The 21,779-nt window shown below is 40.7% G+C and overlaps 2 protein-coding genes across 4 annotated transcripts in view; one reads left to right on the top strand and one right to left on the bottom strand.

Moving 5' to 3' along the window:
* ngly1 (N-glycanase 1) overlaps nucleotides 1-8,696 on the bottom strand; it is an 11,994-nt gene extending 3,298 nt beyond the window's left edge. For all 3 annotated transcript variants that reach the window (XM_008421254.2, XM_017307554.1, XM_008421255.2), the window contains exons 1-7: nucleotides 8,504-8,696; nucleotides 7,065-7,179; nucleotides 6,755-6,970; nucleotides 3,422-3,584; nucleotides 3,086-3,305; nucleotides 2,650-2,771; nucleotides 2,223-2,368 (exon numbers count right to left, since the gene is read on the bottom strand). In XM_008421254.2, coding sequence (XP_008419476.1) covers nucleotides 2,223-2,368; nucleotides 2,650-2,771; nucleotides 3,086-3,305; nucleotides 3,422-3,584; nucleotides 6,755-6,970; nucleotides 7,065-7,179; nucleotides 8,504-8,604 — 1,083 coding nt within the window. In that variant the 5' untranslated portion in view covers nucleotides 8,605-8,696. The remainder of the gene's footprint in view (nucleotides 1-2,222; nucleotides 2,369-2,649; nucleotides 2,772-3,085; nucleotides 3,306-3,421; nucleotides 3,585-6,754; nucleotides 6,971-7,064; nucleotides 7,180-8,503) is intronic.
* A 196-nt stretch (nucleotides 8,697-8,892) lies between these two features.
* On the top strand, nucleotides 8,893-11,057 carry oxsm (3-oxoacyl-ACP synthase, mitochondrial). Its single transcript, XM_008421253.2, has 2 exons — nucleotides 8,893-9,969; nucleotides 10,085-11,057. Exons 1-2 carry the CDS (start codon nucleotides 8,978-8,980, stop codon nucleotides 10,488-10,490), a joined length of 1,398 nt encoding a protein of 465 aa, XP_008419475.1. The 5' UTR covers nucleotides 8,893-8,977; the 3' UTR covers nucleotides 10,491-11,057.
* Nucleotides 11,058-21,779: the final 10,722 nt, after the last annotated feature.

Here is a 21,779-nt window from a genome sequence, read left to right as displayed (position 1 = left end):
TATATATATATTGGCTTTACAAACACCAGATATTAGAACTTGAGGCCAAACCTGTGATCAGTGAATATCTTTTGGGATGCACCGACTGCAGTTTTCTGGCCAATCACTGATCTTTAAGTAGCCTGACCTGCCTATTCCAATTCTGACTGATACTGTTTTTTTGGTCTGAAAAGTCACTAAACATAATAACATCACAAAGTTGTGATGCTCATGTATATGGACCCTCTCTCGGGCAGAGCAGAAGGGGACAGTTGCTGATTTCCAGACCTTTGTGGACATAGATAAGATCAATGGATAAGATCGGTTTCCTATGTTAGTATTGCCTGATTGCAAATCTCCCAAAGTTAAGGACATCAGGGCCAATTTATCAATCAATCAATCAATCAATCAATCATTACTTTATTTTGGTAAATTGTCCACATTAAACACATGACACAAACAAAAAACAACAAACAACAATAAACAAACCCATAATTTACCAAAAAAAGGAATAGGCTGAAGCCAAGCTTATTCTTGCCTTCCCTATTTAACCTAACTTTACCTATTTTACTTATCAAAGAACCCTAGCAATCATACACCCAAAAATGTACCTTGTTTGGAATTGCAACACAGATTTTCCTGAAAGTATCCTCCATCCATCTAGAGTTCATCTCAAGCTTTAAAAAATCCAACCTGCCCAGGATAGTCCTTATGCACTGTGGCCACGCCTGATCCAACCTACCTGATCAACATTCATTATAGGCCTGAGCCCAAAGTAAACTCAACATATTATTTTAATTAAGATTTTACTCATTTTGTTTTCAATCCACCAAGCAAGCAGTGTAACTTTTACAATGTTTAACTTTTATTGAACATTCTCCAGCTCCATCTTGTCACTTGTTATAACCGATAATACAACAAGTGACTGGGTTGTGTGATTGAAAGGATTCAATCTCTGAGGCTGCTTGACTGGAACATAGCGCATGCAGTGTGCTGTGCTTGTTACAGTCTGATTAACTTCTGCACCCTGCTTATTTCTTTATTTCCTCAACTGATTAAACGACCTACTCCTATAGTACAGTGGTTCTTAACCTGGGTTCGATCGAACCCCAGGGGTTCGATGAGTCGGTTTCAGGGGTTCGGCGGAGACTCTGCCGTGGAGGTAAAGACACACTTGTGTAAAGTTTGCCCATCATGTTACATTGCTTAGTCAATCAGAGCTGTGGAGGAGCACTGATTGAAGGAGCTCCACTCTCAGCATGGATTTGAACTTGTGTCTTTATTTACTTCAGCAAAGCTCACAGTTTTTACCAAATTCTGTAGACTTCGGTGTACTTCTAAATCTGCTCCTTAGTCGCATCTTTTTGGGATTGCTACTGCCTCTAGTGGTGTGAGGGTGGTAACGCATATAATTACATTACTAAATTAGAATACCGCAAAGTCTTACTTATTATTAATTTTTCATTATCTTAAGAATCTAGATCTAAGATCTAAACAAGACCTTAAAGTGGTTCCAGTTTCTCTCGATGGCCAACCTGTTGAAACYKTGGCAAATTTTAAATACCTTGGGTCGTTCCTGGACAGTCAGCTCAACTTTGCTGAAAACACTGACTATAGTTTGAAGAACTGTTCTCAGAGACTCTACCTTTTCAGAAGACTTAGTGATCTTCTTAAAGTGACCCAACTAGACTCTAGTTGAGTCACCCATACGTCTTGAATTTGGAAAAAAATAATTTTATTTATCACAAAAGAAGGGTTCGGTGAATGCGTATATGAATCTGATGGGTTCGGTACCTCAAAAAAGGTTAAAAACCATTACTCCACCACAGCAATGAGTTGGTCATTTTAAAACCTTTTTTTGTACTATAGCAGTTCCCAAACTGCTATAGTATAATAAGCAGATTAACACAAACATAATGCAGATTAACATAGTGCATTCTGGTTTGGCTTTCTCTGTACTGGACGTATTGCAGGCTTATTCAAGGAGCCACAGAAGCCAGAGCCCGAAAGGATGCATCAAATGCACCTCAACAGAAAGCTTTCGATATGGACTTTTACACTCATTTAAAGCAGACATCCACAAATGGAAAATAATTTTACCGTTTCTGTTTGTGTTTCTCCTTTAATAAGAATTTGTTAGCTTTAGAGCTGACAACAGAAGCTGGGGCTTATGTCTTGGCAGGTAGCCTGATCAGTACTGATAGTGGCAGAAGCAGAAGTTGCTGACCAAGCGCTGTTCTGACCTGGTCCTTGGAGAAAGCCAGGATGTAAGCCAGTTTCTTTCCCCAGCCGATTTCATACAGCAGAGGCTTATCACAGACGTTCTCACATGAGTCGCAGTGCAGCCAGCGATGCTGAGACACTGAGTAAATCTCTGTCCACACGTGGTCTGCAACAAGACAAACGCTGCTTTATATTCACTTCATTACTGCAAGCAGAATCAAAGCTTTGGTTGCAAACCAACAGGAACAAATTGTAGGAAGCTATAATATATACAGGAATATAACGACTTATGAGTGATAACTGGAACTGAAAGTTCTACACAGTAAAAAAAAACAGTTTTCTGGTAGGAATGCAGTAAAAACAATGAGAAAAGGTTTAGCAGGTGACACTCAACAGAATACTGAGAGGTTACGGATGAACTGTATGATCTATGGAACATGGACATACCTGTACTGTCCCAGATGTACCTGGCCTCGAGGCCCATGGCTCTGCAGCACAAAGTGAAACAGTTGGCCCACTCTCCACAGCGCCCCCTCCTGGTTTCTAAAAGCTTTTCAGGGTGATTATACCTAATGTTGACCATAAGAGACAAAAACCCACAAATGCTCAATTAAAAATGGAATCAAGCTTGTTAACAGAAAACGAATTATTAATATGATCTACAGTGTTAAAAACAGCAATAATTAAAAAATGCTATTAATAAATTGTGCATCTCTATTTATTTATACAACTATATCATATCTCAAACAAAATTCTAGTTTCAAAACCAGTCCTTAACACAGAACTTGTACTAAAAATTTCTCTCTCACACACACACACACACACACACACACACACACACACACACACACACACACACACACACACACACACACACACACACCTAGGGAATCTGGTAGAAAGCTGGCAGCTCTGACAGTAGTGGTTCTCCACTCGCTGAGCTCCCCAGCGCAGTTCCTCTGCCGTGGGGCCAAGGGCCGGACCGTGTTTGGTGGGGCCCCCACACTGGCTGCAGGGCAAGCAGTCCACCCAGGAGAAGAAATCCTGCTTGAACCACCGGAGCAGCTCCAGCACCAAGCAGTCTTCTATTCCCAGCTTACATTCTACACACAAGGACAGCAAAATGACTTTCCTCTGATTCTCTGGCAGGTGAGCAGGGTAGGTAAAAGCATAGGTGTGACAGAGTGGGGTGGGTGTGGTTGCTGAGGCGTGATCTCACCTGGGTCAGCCTCCTTCAGCTCCTTCAGCTTGTGTTGAGCAGAGGAGGACAGCTGGTGGTGAGGAATGATGCTTCTGGCTTTCAGCTGCAGCTCGGGGTTTTCATACTGCATCACATGTTGGAAGTTGGACTGAAGAGTCACAAAGAAACTCATGCTGCTCTCCTTAAAGACAAAATAAACAAGAGATTTTTTTTGTTTTTTTTTTATTCCAAGTCAGAGGTTGGTGTCCAAGTGAATGCACTCTCAGCCATTTTCCACATAACAGAATGGAATCATAAATTTGTCCAACCATTTGTAAACTCAAGATTCCATAAAGCTCAGCTTAAAGGGCACTGTGTGAGCACTCAGGCCCTCTAATGTACAGTCACTCCTCACACAGGTGGTATTTTAGACATTTTACTCATTTCTGCAGTAAACTGATGAACAATAAAGTTTCCAACATCATTGATCAGCAAACTGATCAAATGTTTGAGTGAAGGCAATACTGGTTTTCATAACTAGTAATTCTGTCTAAAATACTAGATATCAACTTCTGAACTAAACCTGACTGATGACTTACACATCTCTTACTGTTTTTATCTAGCGCAGTTAGTGAACGTCTGTTTCTCCATCTGCATTTCGAGAACCAACTACAGACTCAGACTGAGATGAGCAACCCAACCACAGGTCCAGGATCTCAATGTTCTGATCTCTGAGCCTCTTGATTATCAGTTTGTTGGAAAATCCTCTGATTCTCAGCAGGTTGATCCTAGATTGCTGGAAGAAGTGTCTACCTTAGATCAGTTTCCAAACTCATGGCTGCTTTCCCATGCTCTTTTCCAGTTAACTGATTTTGAACGAGTCCCATACAATCACAAGAAGGATTGATCAGAGAAAACCATGATTCTGTTTCCACTCTAAAGCTGGCTAGACCCTCTTTGACATTATGAAGTGTCCCCACCCCACCCCCACTTTTAGAGGCAATCATTTCCATCACAACAATTTCAAAAACAGTAGTTAGTCAACTAAGTAGACTGAAAGTGATATCAGCTGAACTCTTGGACAGCTACACCTTTGTAGGGCACCAGTTTTGAAGGCCTGAGCAACATGTAGGAAGCAAAGAGACTGCCATGGTACGCAACTTCCTCTTTTCTGCAGGGCTCTCCATTGAGGAGGGGGGGTGTTCAAGTCGCAGTCACTCATAGCAAACCACCAACATTAATAAGCAATTACTATAGGTACTGACAGTGCTTAAAAGCATACATGGTACATTAACAGACTGCAACATAGCGCCGTAATGCTAGTTTCTTTGTATTCATTTTAAGTTGCCATTTTAAAAAATCCATAAATATTTTAAGACTCCATCACAAATTTATTCCAAAACTAAATTTACTTATTTGAGATCATGGCTTGGAATGTCTGTCTATGCTGGCTAAAAATATTATTTCCATCTTAACAAATTTATGTTTAGGTGGATCATGCCCTTTAAATATTATGAAAACCTCTAAAGTCCTAAGGTCTATAGCAAAGTCAACAGCAGTCAGATCAGAAAAACTAATTCATCACTTCCAGAGTTTAACTACATAGTATTTCAAAGAGACAACATACTGTACTTCCAGCAGCTCAAACCTGTATTCTCCACCACAGTAATGAGTTGGTCATTCACAGCCATAAATTCTGTAATCCTCTCGTCTTACTGCAGTTTCTTGGAAACATATGGAGTTTCCTTAATAGTGCCTTACTTCCCCTTACTTTCAGAGTTAACTGGATGAACTCGTATTTGACCAGTTGTCATCGTTATCACTACCGCCTGTGGAAATGCCAAACTGGCAGAGATTCCAAGTTATACATGAACTGCTTTCATTTCAGATTTTAGAATATACATTTTAATCCATGTAATTGCAAATCATTTAGTTAGTGTAGCCTCAGTCAGAACTTTCAAACTCATCTCTCCTCCTGACTGCAATCTACAAACCACACAGTCTCAAGATGGAGACTCAGCTTCGTACCACCAGGCCAGATGGAACAATGGCTGTTTCCATGACTGGCTAAGACATACATAGATAGGGCTAGAGGACCCAAAGTAGCAGCTAATAAAAAGTTGAGGAGTGTTGACGTACTGCTGCTTCTTCTCTCCCCGTGAGCACGAAGAAGGCAGCGGTGGTTCGGAGCTTTGAGTTTACCTGCTGTTCACGGTGTTGCTCTGGTCTGGGGACAGAGGACGGGGCAGTGCAGTGTACCAGTTGACAAAATCAGCTCTCTGGTATGTCAATGTTCATCGTGTCAAAAGCCTTCAAAAGTCAAACGCTTTCTCTTTCTTCCACTTACCAGATGTGTTCCTGTCTGATTGAGTAGACTGTGCCATTCCAGTCTGACTGGTTGCACTGTGGCCTCACCTTCCCCCCTGCTGCTGATTGGACCGCTGCTCCAGCCCATGTGAACCAATCAGCTCCGCCTTCTGCCTTACTAACACCGATTCTGTTCCCAGAGGCAAGGCCAGATACTACATTTGCCACATTATGCAGCATACAGCGTCAGATTTATTTATTTCAGTATTAGACCCTTTAAATGTGTATACAATCTTTGTATAACCATATGTTAGACTCCAGTTATAACACTTTTATGCATATTTAGTAGTTTCATGAGCAAATATTTGTCTAGATTATGATGCAATATGCAATAAGTACCAAAACTGTTTGTTTACAGTACAATAATATTACCAAATCTTTTGATTTTATTTATCAATAAATGAATCAATAGACTGGTTGATGTAAAATGTTTTTAGTAGCAGTCAAACATGTTAGCAGCACCACCTGACCTGTTCCACCACAACACAGTACCATGTCTGTATCACACAACACTGACATATAGTCATTGAATTTAGAGAATTAGTGCAATACAAAAAAACTCAATTAAATTGACTTAACATGAGGGACGTTAACAGGTATGTGCAATTGAATGCAGTCACTGATAATCCAGTATATAACGTAAAAATCCCCCTGCTTGATCTCCATGTTGCTGCTAAAATGTTTGGCCGTCTCACTGTGTAACAGTTACTAAGGAATCTTCAACCACATTGCTCAGGAGAGAAATCTCTGATGATGGCCCTAGAGGATTCTCAATAACAATATACCATGCAAATTAATTAAATTTGAAGTAGAATTAATACGAGTTGCATCAACATTTCATTTTTATTTGGGATCAATAAAGTATTTCTGAAATTGAAAAGTTGCTCATGATCATTATAAGAACAAATAAATGTCTCAGTTTGGTCTTTGGAATCCAAAGAAAATCAAAGAAGAATGCACACGCTTTACTGTTAGAAACAACGCAGAAGCGGTGAGCGTACCTACCAGAGATGATGGCTGTTGGGTAGATGGCGCTGTTGGTGGGCTGGAAGCAGCAGCGCAGCTCTCCGGTACTGACGCTGAGGCCACAGCAGGCTGAGAAGCAGGTCGGACAGGACGCCCCCCACGCAGTCTCAGATCCTGCTCTGCAGCAATACAGTCCCTGATGAGCTTCAGCTGCTCCACTGATGCAGACTGGGGGAAGACCAGATGGGTTTCAGCCTGGAAACGGTTAGAGAAATTAGCTGGTAACAATGTTACACAACAGGAGCAGCAGCTTTAGAATTACTAACATTAATGATAGTTGTTCATTTACCTCCTCAAATCCCATCTCAAAGAGACATTCCACAGCTCCTTTGACAGGCAGCAGCTTGGTGGAGAAGGTGGGGTTGCCGATACGGATAGACCTGTACTTTTCCTCAGTTGGACACCTGTTGGCAGTGACATAGAAAACAAGATGGCAGAATTTGATTTCTATTCAGTGAACATTTACTTCATATTTAAAATTAAAAGTCAGTGATTACAAATGTTTTAAAGGAAGCTGGTGTGAGTTTTAATACCAGGCACAAATCTGCTGTGATCAATGTACCATGAGGTCCACAGGTCATCACTTTTATTGAAAACAGCTGAATTTCATTCTCTGACAGATATTCAAAATGTAAAAATGGGTCAGTACTACATGCAACTGCAAAAATGAGAAATTAAACTTTCTTAAAGAGACAGCTTAGGAGGCTGTCCTAAAAGATGTCTGAAGACTCAAAGAGAGAATTACCTGAGCCCCTCAGGTACCAAGGCATTTAAAGCCACAACACTCTAGATCGGAATAGAAATAAATGAGGACGTTCAAGAAACATCTAGGGACCCCCAGGATGAAGTCCACCATGAACTATAACCTGCTGAAACACTGCTGTGACTGTCCAGACCTTCTTGGACTGAGGGTGTGCTGCTCAACGGAGATGTACCCGTATAACAAACACCTTCAAGCTCCACTGAGTGCTGTTAATAATCCATCCATCCATTATCATACAGGCTTATCCCTAGTGAGGTCGCGATGGGTGCTGGTGCCCATCTCCAGCACTCAACAGTTGAGCGGCGGGGTCACCCTGGACAGGTCGCCAGTCCATCGCAGGACAACACAGAGACAAGCAGGACAAACAATCATGCACACACGCAACTCCAAATTCACTTAAAGAGAATTTGGAGAGATCAAGTAACCTGACAGTCATGTTTTGTTTTTGGACTGTGGTAGGAAGCCGGAGTACCCAGAAAGAATCTAAGCATGCACAGGAAGAACACGCAAACTCCATGCAAGAAGACCCCAGGCTGGGATTCGAACCCAGAAGTGCTACAAATTGCGCCACTGTGAAGATATAAACAATACTATATTCTACATGAAACTGGCAAATATATAATGTTATTACTATTTGTGATGCGCGCGTTTCCGGAACATGTAAGAAAAAGCAGAATTTATCTCTACCTCTACGCTGATCCCTAATAATGACACGTACACCAAAATTACCCTGATAAAAAACCTACAACGAGGTTTGACATTTTGCATAAGAAAAAGTGTATCACCTTATTAAAACCATCACAAATGCATATCGTACGGACAACATAAAACGGAATGTTTATTTTTGTTTGTTTTCTCGTGAAGTTGATAAAAGAAAGCAAAACAGTTAGTGTGTATTTTTTAGGAAGATACAGTAAATCCCGATGGACCTTGACACATTCCACTGACCCGTTTACTGGACATACCTTATAATGTTGTCCGCATATGTAAGCAGCAACTTGGCCGCATCCAGGAAGACCTCCTCAGAGTTGTCACACAGTGTTTTGACCGCCGGAGGCAGAGACATTTTGTTTTGTAGCTTTTGGTAGAAGATGTAGCGCCAATGACTACTGCTACTTTCAAATAAGAGCTAGATTGCTTCCGCCTGGGGTCCTTCAGGAATGTGCCCCACAAGCTGCCTAACAAAATATCAGGACCTTCAAAATTGCACGGAAATTGTGTTTATACCTTTTTAGTTATATTTTTAAACTATATGTGTATTTTATTTCTTAATTTTAAAACAGCTAATAAGGCAGTTTATTTTTTGTTATTAATAAAACTGAAATGGCGTTCATCATTGGTACCTAAAAGAAGCTAAAAACAGTCAACTCTTAGCTTTTAAGGCTAGCTGCTTTAGTGTTTTTCTTCGGTCAGTTGGTTTAGTTGGGAGAAATATTAAAATGTCCGCTTTATCTCTGTCCTGTTGGACAAAACTCCAACTGAATCTTCATTACATCCGAACTCTGCTTCATAAGGCTGCTTTTTGTTCTAACCAACCCACCCAGAGCTCCCAGTATGGACAGCACTCTCTGAGGAAGGTTGTTATTACTGGAATAGGACTGGTGTGTCCCCTGGGCACAGGCACCGCTCTGGTGTGGGAGCGCCTCATCAGTGGCCAGAGTGGGATTGTCGCCCTGGACCCTGAGGAGTACAGGACTGTCCCCTGTAAGGTGGCTGCTGTGGTACCGAGAGGGTCTGATGAGGGTCAGTTTAGGGAGGAAACATTTGCAACACGTGCGGAATTGAACAGCATGTCCCCAGCCACCGCAATGGCCCTCGGGGCTGCTCAGTTGGCTCTTGAGGACTCAGGCTGGTGCCCCCAAAGCCCAGAGGAGCATCTTAACACGGGGGTGGCTGTAGGCATGGGGATGGTGTCACTGGATGAGATTGCTCGCACCTCCGCCGCTTTCAGAGAAAAGGGCTACAACAGAGTGAGCCCTTTCTTTGTGCCGCGCATCCTGGTCAACATGGCAGCGGGGCATATCAGCATCAAACACAGACTGAAGGGCCCTAATCACTCTGTGTCCACGGCCTGCACAACCGGTTCTCACGCCATTGGTGATGCAGCTAGGTTCATCGCACACGGGGATGCTGTTGCTATGGTTACAGGCGGAACAGAATCCTGCATCGGACCACTGTCAATGGCCGGTTTTGCCAGAGCACGTGCCCTCGCCACCAAATGGAACGACGACCCTCAGCTGGCCTCCAGGCCTTTCCATCCGGACAGAGACGGGTTTGTGATGGGGGAGGGGGCAGCCGTGGTCCTGCTGGAGGAGCTGGGTCACGCAGTGGGAAGAGGGGCCAGGATCTACGCAGAGGTCCTGGGCTACGGGCTTTCAGGGGATGCCAGCCACATTACTGCACCCTCCTCAGACGGGGATGGAGCATTTAGGTGACTCGTTAAACCGATTCTTTTTTTTTTTTTGCTCAACATTGAAATCAGGAATCAAGTAGAAAGTCAGATCAACTTTTTGACCTGCTTAATCATCTGCCTGATGTTTCAACAGGTGTATGTCTGCTGCCCTTAGAGATGCTGCAGTCTCCCCGGCAGATGTTACCTACATAAATGCTCATGCCACCTCCACGCCCTTGGGTGACGCTGCAGAAAATGCAGCCATTAAGAGGCTCTTCCAGCACAGCACTGACAGCCTGGCTGTTTCTTCTACTAAGGGAGCCACAGGGCATCTGCTGGGTGCTGCCGGGGCTCTGGAGGCAGCGTTCACTGCTCTGGCCTGCTACCACGGGCTGCTGCCCCCAACCCTCAACCTGGACCGCACTGAGCCTGAGTTCAACCTAAACTATATTCCCTGCACAGCACAACCATGGAGGACTGAGGGTCGACGGCTTGCTCTCACAAACTCATTTGGGTTTGGTGGAACCAACGCTTCATTATGTCTCAGCAGTTTCCCATGATAGACTGACTTGATGACATTTGCCTCAAAAATAATAAACTAGAGTTTAGAACATCTGCAATGTTCTAAAATGACCCAGTATTCACCAGTAAAAGTGATGTCTTTAACTGGAACTGCTTTCCAAAATGCTTTAATTCATTGGGCTAGATGCCTCTGTCTTTGGGAGCATTTTCTTGTTCTTAGGACTGTTAAATATTTTCAGAGTTCATGGTTGACTCAGTAACACCCAGGTGACTTCCTCCACTGCTGAGCACCGCTGTTAATGTGTCTAAAACGTTATGCTGTGTTTGGGTTTCTGCTAAAATGACACTGTGAATTATGACTGAACGTTGCAACATTAGTCCAGTTTGTATCAGGGTTGTTATCCCAGATGTGCTTTCTTTTCTGAAAGAACAAACTTCCAAATATGTTTAAATAAAATTGGATCAGAGCCACTACCTTTAACTGACCTTTTGAAAAAACACAACTTAAAATTTTTGGCAAATGTATGTTTTTTTTTCCAACGGCCACCATTTTATTCCTATTTTTTGGTTTGGAAGTAAAGAAAAGCGTGTCGTTTACAAAAGGAGGATGGATACATTTTCTTCTGTGGAATGTTAGTATTTATGACAAATTATGGGGGAAAAACATATTTCAGATAAATGTCAGGAAAAATAGATCTCAAAACGTGTTGCTGACACTTTTAATGCCGGTCTATTGTGGAAATTGAATTCAATCAGTCCATAAAAAAGTTGCTCCTTCCTGGTAAAAAATTATGCAGCCACTGAAAAACTGAACTCTGCATGTTTCTCCCTCCACCACTAGATGGCATCAGCATGTTTCTCCCTCCTTTTCTATCATTGTGCAATAGCCAAGAGGACTCTGCTTTTGAACTCAGAAGAAATGCGTTCATTATTCACATCTTATTTATTGCAAAACTCTTGACAACCAACTGTAGTCCATTACAACATTATTCACAACAAACAATTGGAAGGTTTTTGCACTGGTTGCCTTGTCTTAGAAGGAAGGGTGCCTACAAAGTCTTAAAACACTGATATTGACATAAAACGTCTTCAGTATTCTTAAGATTTTCTACACCAGAACTTGTCAAATGGAGTTTTAATTATATATTCTTAAAAAGACCTCCTGTATTTGAGGGACATTTTCCTTAAAATGGGTCTACGATCAAAGCAAAGTATTTTTAAATATTAGCTGAACATTGGGACACTGAGCTAATTAGTCATCTCTACAAGTCAATGCTCAATCAATGCTCTTTTGTTGTTGCCTGGATCTTAGTCATGGTTTTTGTACTGAATGGACCCACGATGACAATCCCAGTAGAAGCTATAAGTTTTCAGAGTTTTACCGAGTGAAAACTGTCTTCAGCAAAGGATATTAAATCTGACCCTTGAAAAGGTGATCCAAAGGTCAACTGAAGAGAAGAGTCCAGGCAACCACAGAGGAGTCCTTGTGAAGAGACACATTAGGGGAGAAGTCTGATGCGAGGATAACGGGAGGAAAAGCACAAACTGAGTGGTAGCAGCAGACTGCAGCAGCTTTATTCAGAATTCAGGGGCCCACAGCAGCTCAATTTTAGAATCCATGAGGCAAAATATACCAGACACACAGGGAGACATAGTATAGGTCAAGCAATACAATTTGTTCTGATCAAAAAAAAAAATCAAAATGTGAAAATCCAGCAAGGGAGAGGCAGAGACAGAGTAGGAACAGTCCAGGTTAGATCCACAGGAATCAGAATCAGAACCAGCTGGACCGCTGAGACAGACACTCTGGCAATGAGCTGAGAAAACAGGTTTTCTGCTTTACGATAATCTGGAACACTGTCAGTTTTTTGCTTATGGTTATTAGTAATATCCTGATCTGAAAACAATACTATTTATAATGAAACACCTTCCTCTTGTTTTCTTCTGAGCCTGTTTCTGTGTTCTCAGCTTTATAGTGGAAAAACAAAACAAAAAATCTCAAGAGCAGAAGAGAGAAAAAAAAGGTTAATTAGAGTCGGTGTGTCAGGATTTGAGTGGAAGTAGTGGTGGTGTAAATTGTCCACTGCTCCTCCACAAAGCTCTGCTCTGCAATATGCAAATGTCTTCAGTTCTAATGATTCTGCTGAGAGGAAAGGAAGGATAGCCAGATCTGGTTTTTCTTTTCACAGATCACATGTGGTCCCAAATATTTTAATTAATTTATGCTGATATTTTAGGTTTTAGGTTCATTTTGTTCTATAGTTGAGGTAATACACAGCAGATAAAGGAAATTTGTCTTTGGAGGAATTTTTTATTTGTAATAGTCTCACATTGTTAAAAAGGCATTTTATTCCCCATTCAATAGAGACACATGTATCTAAATCTCCTCCTCAATTGTCAAGTCTCACTCTGGCTGTTTAATGTCTGGTTCTGTTCTAGCTACTGTGGGTGTGTCTCCTTTGGCAGTGTGTTCCTCACTATGTGGGCGGGCTGTGAGAGCTGTGGAGATACTCTGATGATGTCATTTTGGGTACGTACCCATGGTCCCCGGGACACCATGGAGTCCACCATGAACTCCACTGTGTATCAGAGGGAGCCTGGAAAATATGTAACACCATCTGTAAAAAAACTAAACAAAAAAAAATCTAACAGAAGCAGTACCCTGAAAATTGACAATACCAGTACAACCACCAAGGACTGACTGAGAATAAACAAATGGACAGTATTGGGCCTAGTCAAAGCCCATATCTGGGTTCATTTCCCAAATGGAAGTTAGGACAGGGACAAAATTCATTTGAAAAGATCTCAATTTCTAGTGTTTATGAACCACTTATTTGCCAGAAACAAAATAATTATCATTAGAAATCAGTAAGGGGACATTTCTTATTAAAAGATGTTTCTTAATGGTCATCCTATCAAGAATTAGTCTGAGAACTGACAGCGGTTGGGTTCTCTTTGGGATATTTGCCATCTATAACTGTCTGCAGAAGCCTGTCAATAAACCTGAACTTTAATGCGCTGTGAGCACAAGAAACCAAATTCAGTTGAAGCCAGAACCTGTGAGCTCCTTTTCAGCACTGAGAGGCCGTTGTGGACTTCTTTTTCTGTAGGTCTGTAGTTGATGAATGGTGCTACAGTCTCTGATGAATTTAACAACATTATATAAAAACAGCCTCAGATGATGGATCACTGTACTGGGGAATATCTGTCCAGACCCATTTTTAGAGATTATTTTCTATTAACTGCTCTGGATGTCAGTGGCAGTAAATGAATAAATCAATTATTCATTTAACTTGAAATTATTCATTTATCTTCCAAAAAGGGACTAACCTGACACTGATGAATGAACCAAAGCAGCATAGAAAGGAAACCCTTGCATTTTATTGAGTATTCTGTTGCTGCGCAGACCTTCCATTTAAAGTGCATTTACCGTGTGTTTTCCTCTACACTGGCTTTAAATTAATCTCTACATATAAAAGAGAAGTGTGACAGATGAGCCTTTTACTCTAGCTTTCCTTCAGGATCGTCATTCAACATTTTCCCTCGCATTGTATCTCCTATGCCAGAAGTGGCCTTGTTCTACCTTTCCATGTCTTCCTCACCCAGCTGGTCAGGAACCATTGATTCATAGTGCTGGAATGATGACTTTTGTTCCAGCTGCTCTTGCTTTTCTTCTTTTGTACATTCCTGCTTCTCTAATTAGGAGAAATCCAAGCTGAATTACAATCGCCATGGCAACAGTCAGGGTGATATCCCTTTGATATCACCCTGTCCCACAGGGAGAACCGCTCATCACCACGTTCTAAAAATAGAGCGTCTCTTCTCACTCTGTGGCGCACGCTTGATGGCCTCCATTTCTCTGCTCTGTCCATTATTGAAGCCAGCTGAAGCAGCACTTTGTGCAGCCATACTGCAACAAAATGACATTTTAGTTGCTTTCCTAAACTGTGATTCCTGCTCTCTGGGTGGGGGTGATAAACTGTAGGGGTCAGGTGATGACTGGTAGAAGACTTTGGTTTGAGAAAAGGAGGTTTCTTCTGTTTTCTGATGTTTTTACAGGAATTCACTTTTTTAAAACAGATTTATTTTTTTCAGGTGAATAAATCAGCAAGGCAAAGAAAACAGAAATTCAGGTTCTGTAAAATCCTTCCTGATTTTTTAGATGAAACAAAAACATGATTGTTCGCTTGAAGAGATTCAAACTAATCCTGAAAAGATTTAATCAAACCAACCCTTAAAGTCCTTGACCTTATGCAAGCGACTGTTGCTACTTTTGTCCAGGAAGAGTGTAAGCTGCAAGTCAGTGACTTGATGCAATCTGCTGGGTTTCCTTGGATGTAAACTTTTTAAACTATACTTTGAATACTGCACTGCTTAATAACTAGGATCAATTGGAATGTATGTGGGATTGAATCGAAAAGATTTTTTGGTGACAAGACATCATTTGTTGTGAATTAGTGCTATATTAAGAAAATTGAACTGAATTGAAAAATACTCCATGAAATATGTCCAGTCTGAGGAAAATCAACAGTCCTCAGTCATCTTGAGTTGCTTCCAGTTCTTCTTTCTAAAGATTGAACCAACAGTTTGCCTTTTTCCTTTTACTCCCTTTTAGTTGGTAGAAATAAAATACTTAATGTTTTTAATAATTTATATATCCTACAATGTAAGTCTCGGTGTTTTTTCAGATTCTGTCTCTTGCTGTTGAGATGAAACAGGATGAAACTACAGACCTCTCCATTGCCTGGCAGGTAGCTCCTCATTTTAAATAAGTCTTTCCTTCTGCTCCAATGGCTTCAGTATTAAAAACGCATTTGAACCATTCGGCCATTCAGATCTAGCCGTGCTTTTTAGTAAGAGAATATGTGCTTTAGTTTTTTAAACATGATCTCTTTAGCAGTTAGTTTAAACAAAATAAGAATGTGTAGATACATTTTTTAATTTACTCTAAGAACGATGCTTTATTTAGGCAAAATGAGAAACAGTTTTGCAAACATTAGAACTTTGTTAAATAAGGTATTAGATAACTGTTCTAGTCCTGTTGAAGAAGTTTAGCATGTTCTCCTTCTTTCTCCCTGCAGTGACAGAGGCAGCATGTTAGTCCTGCAGTCTGGGCTTTTAATTTTTGATCTTCAGCTTGAGCTGATCAGAGCAGACTGATGGTTCAGTGAGGTGACAGCTAGGTGAGGGCAGTTCCTGTGTGAGAACACAACACCATGCACACCGCACCAACATCAGAGATGTCTGCTTCAGTAATGACCATCACCCTGTTGTAGTTTGGTCACTGCTACGATTTTTGCTATTATTGGGAAATGATACAGCTATTTTGTTTTATCCATATCTTTAAAGATATATCAGACAAATCAACTAAAGTCAGTTTTAATATATATTTTGATAATCATCAAGCCAGAAATCTTCTCTGATAACATGTTTACAGTTATAAGACACTGAATTAAAACATACATGCCATGCTCCTTTATTCTCATAAAAATACAACATAACTTCTTTTGTTTTCAATTTGCTAAATGCCACAATGAGAGAAAAAAATATTTATAAATTACGTATTTATAATCACAAGTATACACACATTTCCTCAGTCTTTGATAGCGCTGTCCTTTTACTTGGGTCAAATGTTTTGGGTTTTCTTCCTTAAGCGTCTTGCTCTCACACAACTTTTCAGATCTTCTCACAAATTCTCTACATGTGCAGTAAGTTTTATTAAAAATATTTTTTTAGCATATTTGTTTAAACTGTCACTGTCACAGACAACCTTAAAAGAAATCAGGGACAGGTTTACACTGTGTGGAACTCTGAGAAAACTCAAACAACTTGCTAAGGTTTTTACTTTAGCATGAAATCATAAAGATAGATTAGGGATTTATAAAATTATATAAGAGATCTAGGTCTTCTTTAATGAGGGTCTTCCTACATCTGGGGCTCTAGAGGTTCCATTGCTGCTGAGGCAGTTTGGCTACAGTTAATTTTGGTATGAATTTAGATTATAAGATGACCAAGCTCATGTAAATCAGTGTATGGAAATCTTTGAGAGGGCAAAAAGTACCAAAGGCCACTTACATTAAATTATCAATGGGTTCTTAGAACTGGGGGGAAATTGTGATACAGAAGAAAGAGAAAAAGTGCTGGCAGCAAAATCACAGCAGGGAAAATCTTCCGTTGTCTCATAGCAAGAAGGTCCTGGGTTCAATTCCCAGCCTGGGATCTTTCTGTTTGAAACCTGCATTTTTCTTCAGGAAGGAGCACAAGATAGACGCTAGAGAAAGGGTGTAAGAACATGGAGAACACCTCAGAATGAGTGCTACCACATGGAACCACACTCAGGTGAGGAGCGATCAGCAGTCTGCTCCTTTCAACCTCTGCTGATGGTTGTTGATCAGCAGGTGGGATCACCCTGACCCCCCCCCCACATCCCCCCACCTGCAACTCCAGGTTTCCCCTGCTTTTCACACCTAAAACTGGCATTATGTCTGATTGTGATGATTGGGGTGTCTCTGGTTGCTTTTCCCTTGTGTTTCTTTCTTTTTTTTCCCATAGGCTTTGTGGGCTCCAGCGGCCCTTATTTTACAGTTGTCAGACAGGCAAGCGGATTGTGAGAGAGGGGAAAGACATGCAGGGCAGAGACATGGAAACAGTGAAAGGAGGAAATCTTTGCTCTCTAAGAACAGAATGGTGTTTTCAAGATTGACAGAGACCAGGACTTCTGGAAAACTGTTCTAAAACTGATCTGACACTAGAACAGATGCTGGACCAGATCCAGTATTCCAGATAAAGAACTGCCATCTGTGAAGCACAGAGCTGGAAGTGTCATGGTTTGGGGATGATTTGCTGCAGCAGGACCTGGTCAACTCTATTTTTTCTGAAGGTATATCTGAAGTTATAAACCTCTCACACCAGTTTATCCCTCTAACCAGTTTAATCAAACATAAAATACGTTAGCTAAAGTTATAATTGTGTCAGATTGTACAATGTGTCTTTGAAGGTAATAAAAATGTAATGCACTAATTTTTGATATACAGAATAGTGCCTTTGCAAAACACTCATTGAACTTCTCCATATTTACTTATATTGTAGCCACACAGTGTATTTTATTGTCTTGAGTCCAATATCATTTATTATACCCTGATCAGCGATCAGGTGGTAAAAGGGGTTAAACAAAAAATATTAACAGCAAAGTTATTGATTATTTTATTAAGAGCAATTATTTCTTAATGTTGAATTTTTCTCTAATTGTTCCTTTCAAAAAACTCAATTCCTTCCTTGACATGTTGTTTTCACCTTTACCTGTGACTTCACATAGCACAACCAAGTGTTTGGAATGAAATCAGCCAAATCAAATTTCTTCAACTGGGAACAAAACTGTTCCATTCCCCTCATTAAAAGACTGCTTACAATGTATACTACATTTGCCCTACAATTGTAATAAAATAATTTAAGCTTTCAAAAATAACCTTTTTTTTATCAGAGTGAAAAATGTTCCTAAATTTACCCAGTAACAAGCTTCAGTCAGCCTTGTGCTCAAATAACCTCAGATGGAGTAGCTGAGAGTGTGCAGAGCAGACTCAACAGACAGAACATGAGGGCTGGGTTGGAGTTTGTTCATGGAGAATTAGAGTCACGACAAAGTGGTAAACAGAAGGAACAGCTAGAGAATAACTGGTACAGCACCCCGAGAGAAAGGGACTTACATCTGGCTCCTACAAAAAGCAATTTCAAAGGGAGAATGATATGGAAATACAATTCCTGAGAAAAACCAGATGAGAAATGAGATGGCAGCAACACAAATGACAAGAAATAAATTGAGCTGGAGTGTATTAGATATTCAAATGGAATGACCCTGCAGAGTCAACAACTGGGATGAAAACTCAGATTTTTAACGACACTCCTCTAATTTCTGTTGGCTCTATATTACATTACTGATTAGTGCATTAAGTAATAAACCAAGCTAATGTCAATATAAGAGCAAACAACTAAGAATAAACAAATTACTACTGATGAGAATTAAAGGGTCTGAAATAATGAAGGAATGTTTAACAATCCTATTAGGAGATATTGATGGAGTTTAGAAAGTTATTAATGAGATTTCATCAGATTTTCCTGAAAACGTTTATGACAGGAACCTCACTTCTGCTGCTGCTTTCTCTTCTAAGAGAATAGAAATGAATGGACAGGACTTGAAATTCTTCCTCTGAAGAAGAATTGTGCTGTCCAAGGTAGATGCTTCATAACCGTAGAAACGATGGGCTCCTATGAACCTTCCCCAAATTCCATACATCACCACGCTCTGCCCGGTGGTCGCCTCTCTCCCTCAACATCAGATCGCCACCAGCATGAAGACAACAGTAGGATCTGATGTTGTGTTACCGAAACCAAGGAGTATACTGTATGTACTGGGAACCTGATTACTGTCTGCATGCATGCTGTATCAGGGATTACTGTAAAGCCAACGACAATGCGAGCAGTCGAGGAGGGAATGACTCAATGAAGTCTGCTGGGTTTCCTGGAATGTATGTGCGATTGAATTGAAATGATTTGTTTTGTAAAGTGCTTCAAGATGACATTTGTTGTGAATAAGCTGAAAATGGACACGGGACACATGAGCAGACGAAAAACAAGAGCAGAAAGCACAAACACTGAGAATGGACAGGAATGGACAGAAACAGAAATAAAACACAAGATGGAAAAAGTCAAAATGAGCAAACTAGTCCAACAGATCATGACAGTTTGAGTTTCTGGTATGAGCACCGCCACAGAAGGAGCAGACATGCAGCAGTCTACAGCTGGAGGCTCAACAGCCAAGGTCACTGATATTATACAGGATTGGGCAACTTTGTTTGTCAACACCCCTTGGAATGCTAACTGTGGTTCTGATGTTAACAGGACTAGCGATGTTTGGTAGAGGAGTGGCAGAAGACAGGTGATCAAGAGTGTTAGCACTGCGGGATGAGGAGGAACAAGAACAGAGGAGGGTAATGGAGCAAAGAATAGAACAGTGGGCATCTCCTGGAGCACTAGGTTTCATGAACAGGAGCTGTAATTGGTGGTGACTGAGGCTATAGAGACGTTTGAACCGTCTGAATGTTTTAAAGAGCATGAAAAGGAGAAAGTACCACAGAAGGGTATAAGAAGATGAGACGATGAAAATATCCATGCACATCTCAGTGGGAGAGCAACGATCAAGAGTCTTTGTGTGACTGAGAAGGAGGATCATACATTTACTGAGGGAAACCTGTCTAATCACAGTAGGGGGAAAGTTTTACAAAGTTTTTTGGATTGTTGAAGTAGAGGATGGAGGTGAATAGCAAGAATGCCATCCTTGGTCAGCATGAATTGAACAAATTGTTTAACTTGAAAAGGCATGACAGGGGTGTGTCCTCCTGGCCAAATCCACTCATTCTAGCTGCAGCTTCACATGGTGATCCCATCTGCATCTCTCTGGAGTTTCCACTGTGGTTTTGTCATTTTCTTTCTGCAGCATCTCTCTGTTGGTCTTTGGTCAAACCATCAGATCTTCATTTTTATATTAAGACTCATACATTTTAAGTAACATTTTGTGCGTTTTTACTGTTTCAGTGCTTTTTTTGGAGCAATGTTAACAAGCTACATTTCTTCCCAATAAAAGTTTGTATTTCCAGAGCCAATTTCAGTTGTGATTTCTGAGATCACTGTGCATGTATTTATTTTGACAGAATCACAGTACAATACACACGTAGCTCAAATCAGTACATCAGTTAGCATGCTACATTAGCTGCATTACTTCATCTAAAACTCATGTACTAACAGGAAGTTATATTCTTGCTTCAAAATGCTTAAGGCAATGACTTGATACACAAACTATTTCTCAGGTTACTCTTTTGGAAGTTAAATCTGATGGTAATCTGTTATTTTCTAACATATACTTACCTAGAAGATCACCTGGACCCTCAATCTGTTTATGAATCTGACTGTGTTACAGTGGCTCCTGCTCCAACTAACCTCTTACCAGAGTTTATCTTCACATTAGAAGATTGATAAAAAATCAACCAATCACTGCAGATTAAACTCTCTCTAAAGCAAGTCCAGCTGTGTAAACATTGTCTAATTAACCTTAAATTAGTTTGGTTCCCGCTGAGCACTGAAGCCTCTATGAAGCTTTTGTGAGGCACATTCTCTCTTGGATGGAGCCAAGCAACATCTTTCTATGCTTTTTTGTGGATAATCGGAGGAACAGATTGCAGTGAGTAAAACACGGCAATCACAGGCCTCCACCATCTGCTCCACTTTTGAAATGGAAGATCTCATTAGACCATCCAGGATATTTTTTTAATGCCAGCTAGCTCACTGTCTTGTGTTCTCCATCTTCTCCAAGTTTGAATCAGTCTGATGGGCAAAAATGAAATGTTTGTTTTCTCTCTGTTTAAAAATATACTCAAGAAAATAAAAAAATAAAAGAAATGTTCCAGTTTTCTATTCATGAGGCTCTGTTCTGATTGTGTTGGAGAAGCACCATCGTTTTTGTACAGCCTCCACAAGCTGTGGAGAAATCAACACTTCTCACACAGTGCAGATGGAAAGGTTTCTCAAAACACAGTTGCTCCAACCAGAACCAGACTAATCCATAATAAACATTTATGGTAGTTTATTACAGTACAAGTAGGAAATGTAAACAACGAGGAATAAAATTAAGTCCTTAAATGACTAAAGAAAATGAGAAAACTACCCTTCACAATGCTTCTTACAATGCACAGATTGTTGTATCAGCGTTATTCCAACAACCTGAGAATGTACACTAACAGGACTGATATGAACCAAGGTCCATATGAACCAAGGTCCAAAGAGCTTTAGAACCAACAACCAAGGTGAAACGGTAGAGAGCCTACAATGTTCACCAAGACCAAACATGTAGGTCCACCTGTAACCCCACCTTTACCGCCTTTGTGTCTGATTGGGACAATTGGTAGACAAGAGCTAAAAGATGTTTTCTATAAAGGAGAATCTCGTGTAAATTCAATTTTTTTCAGCTTTTTATCATGTTAAAATGTTATTCACTCATATTTGCTTTCATTCCTTCCTGCATGTTTGAGAATTCCTTTAGTCTCCCGCAGCAACCATTCGGCCACTAGTTCCTGTCAAAGGAATGATGAACATGTCAGCAGTGGCGGAGCCAGAGGAGGGGCCAGGGGGGCCAGTGCCCCCCCTGTCATCTGATTGGCCCCCCTAGAGGCCCCTCCCAGATGATTGACATGTAACAGCACCAGGTTATTCCTGTACATTATTTGGAATCATTCTAAGTCAACCTAATATCTAAAGAAGAAAAACAATAATAAATATAT

The sequence above is a fragment of the Poecilia reticulata genome, linkage group LG11 (assembly GCF_000633615.1).
Source record: "Poecilia reticulata strain Guanapo linkage group LG11, Guppy_female_1.0+MT, whole genome shotgun sequence".
NCBI lineage: Eukaryota > Metazoa > Chordata > Actinopteri > Cyprinodontiformes > Poeciliidae > Poecilia > Poecilia reticulata.
The sequence above is the reverse complement of the archived record's forward strand: the minus strand, read 5'-3'. Positions and strand labels throughout refer to the sequence as shown.

Excerpts from the sequence above, each read along its gene's own strand:
- oxsm (XM_008421253.2), top strand. The coding sequence starts at position 8,978 with ATGTCCGCTTTATCTCTGTCCTGTTGGACAAAACTCCAACTGAATCTT. Across the intron at positions 9,970-10,084 it reads GACGGGGATGGAGCATTTAG|GTGTATGTCTGCTGCCCTTA; the intron begins GTGACTCGTTAA and ends ATGTTTCAACAG.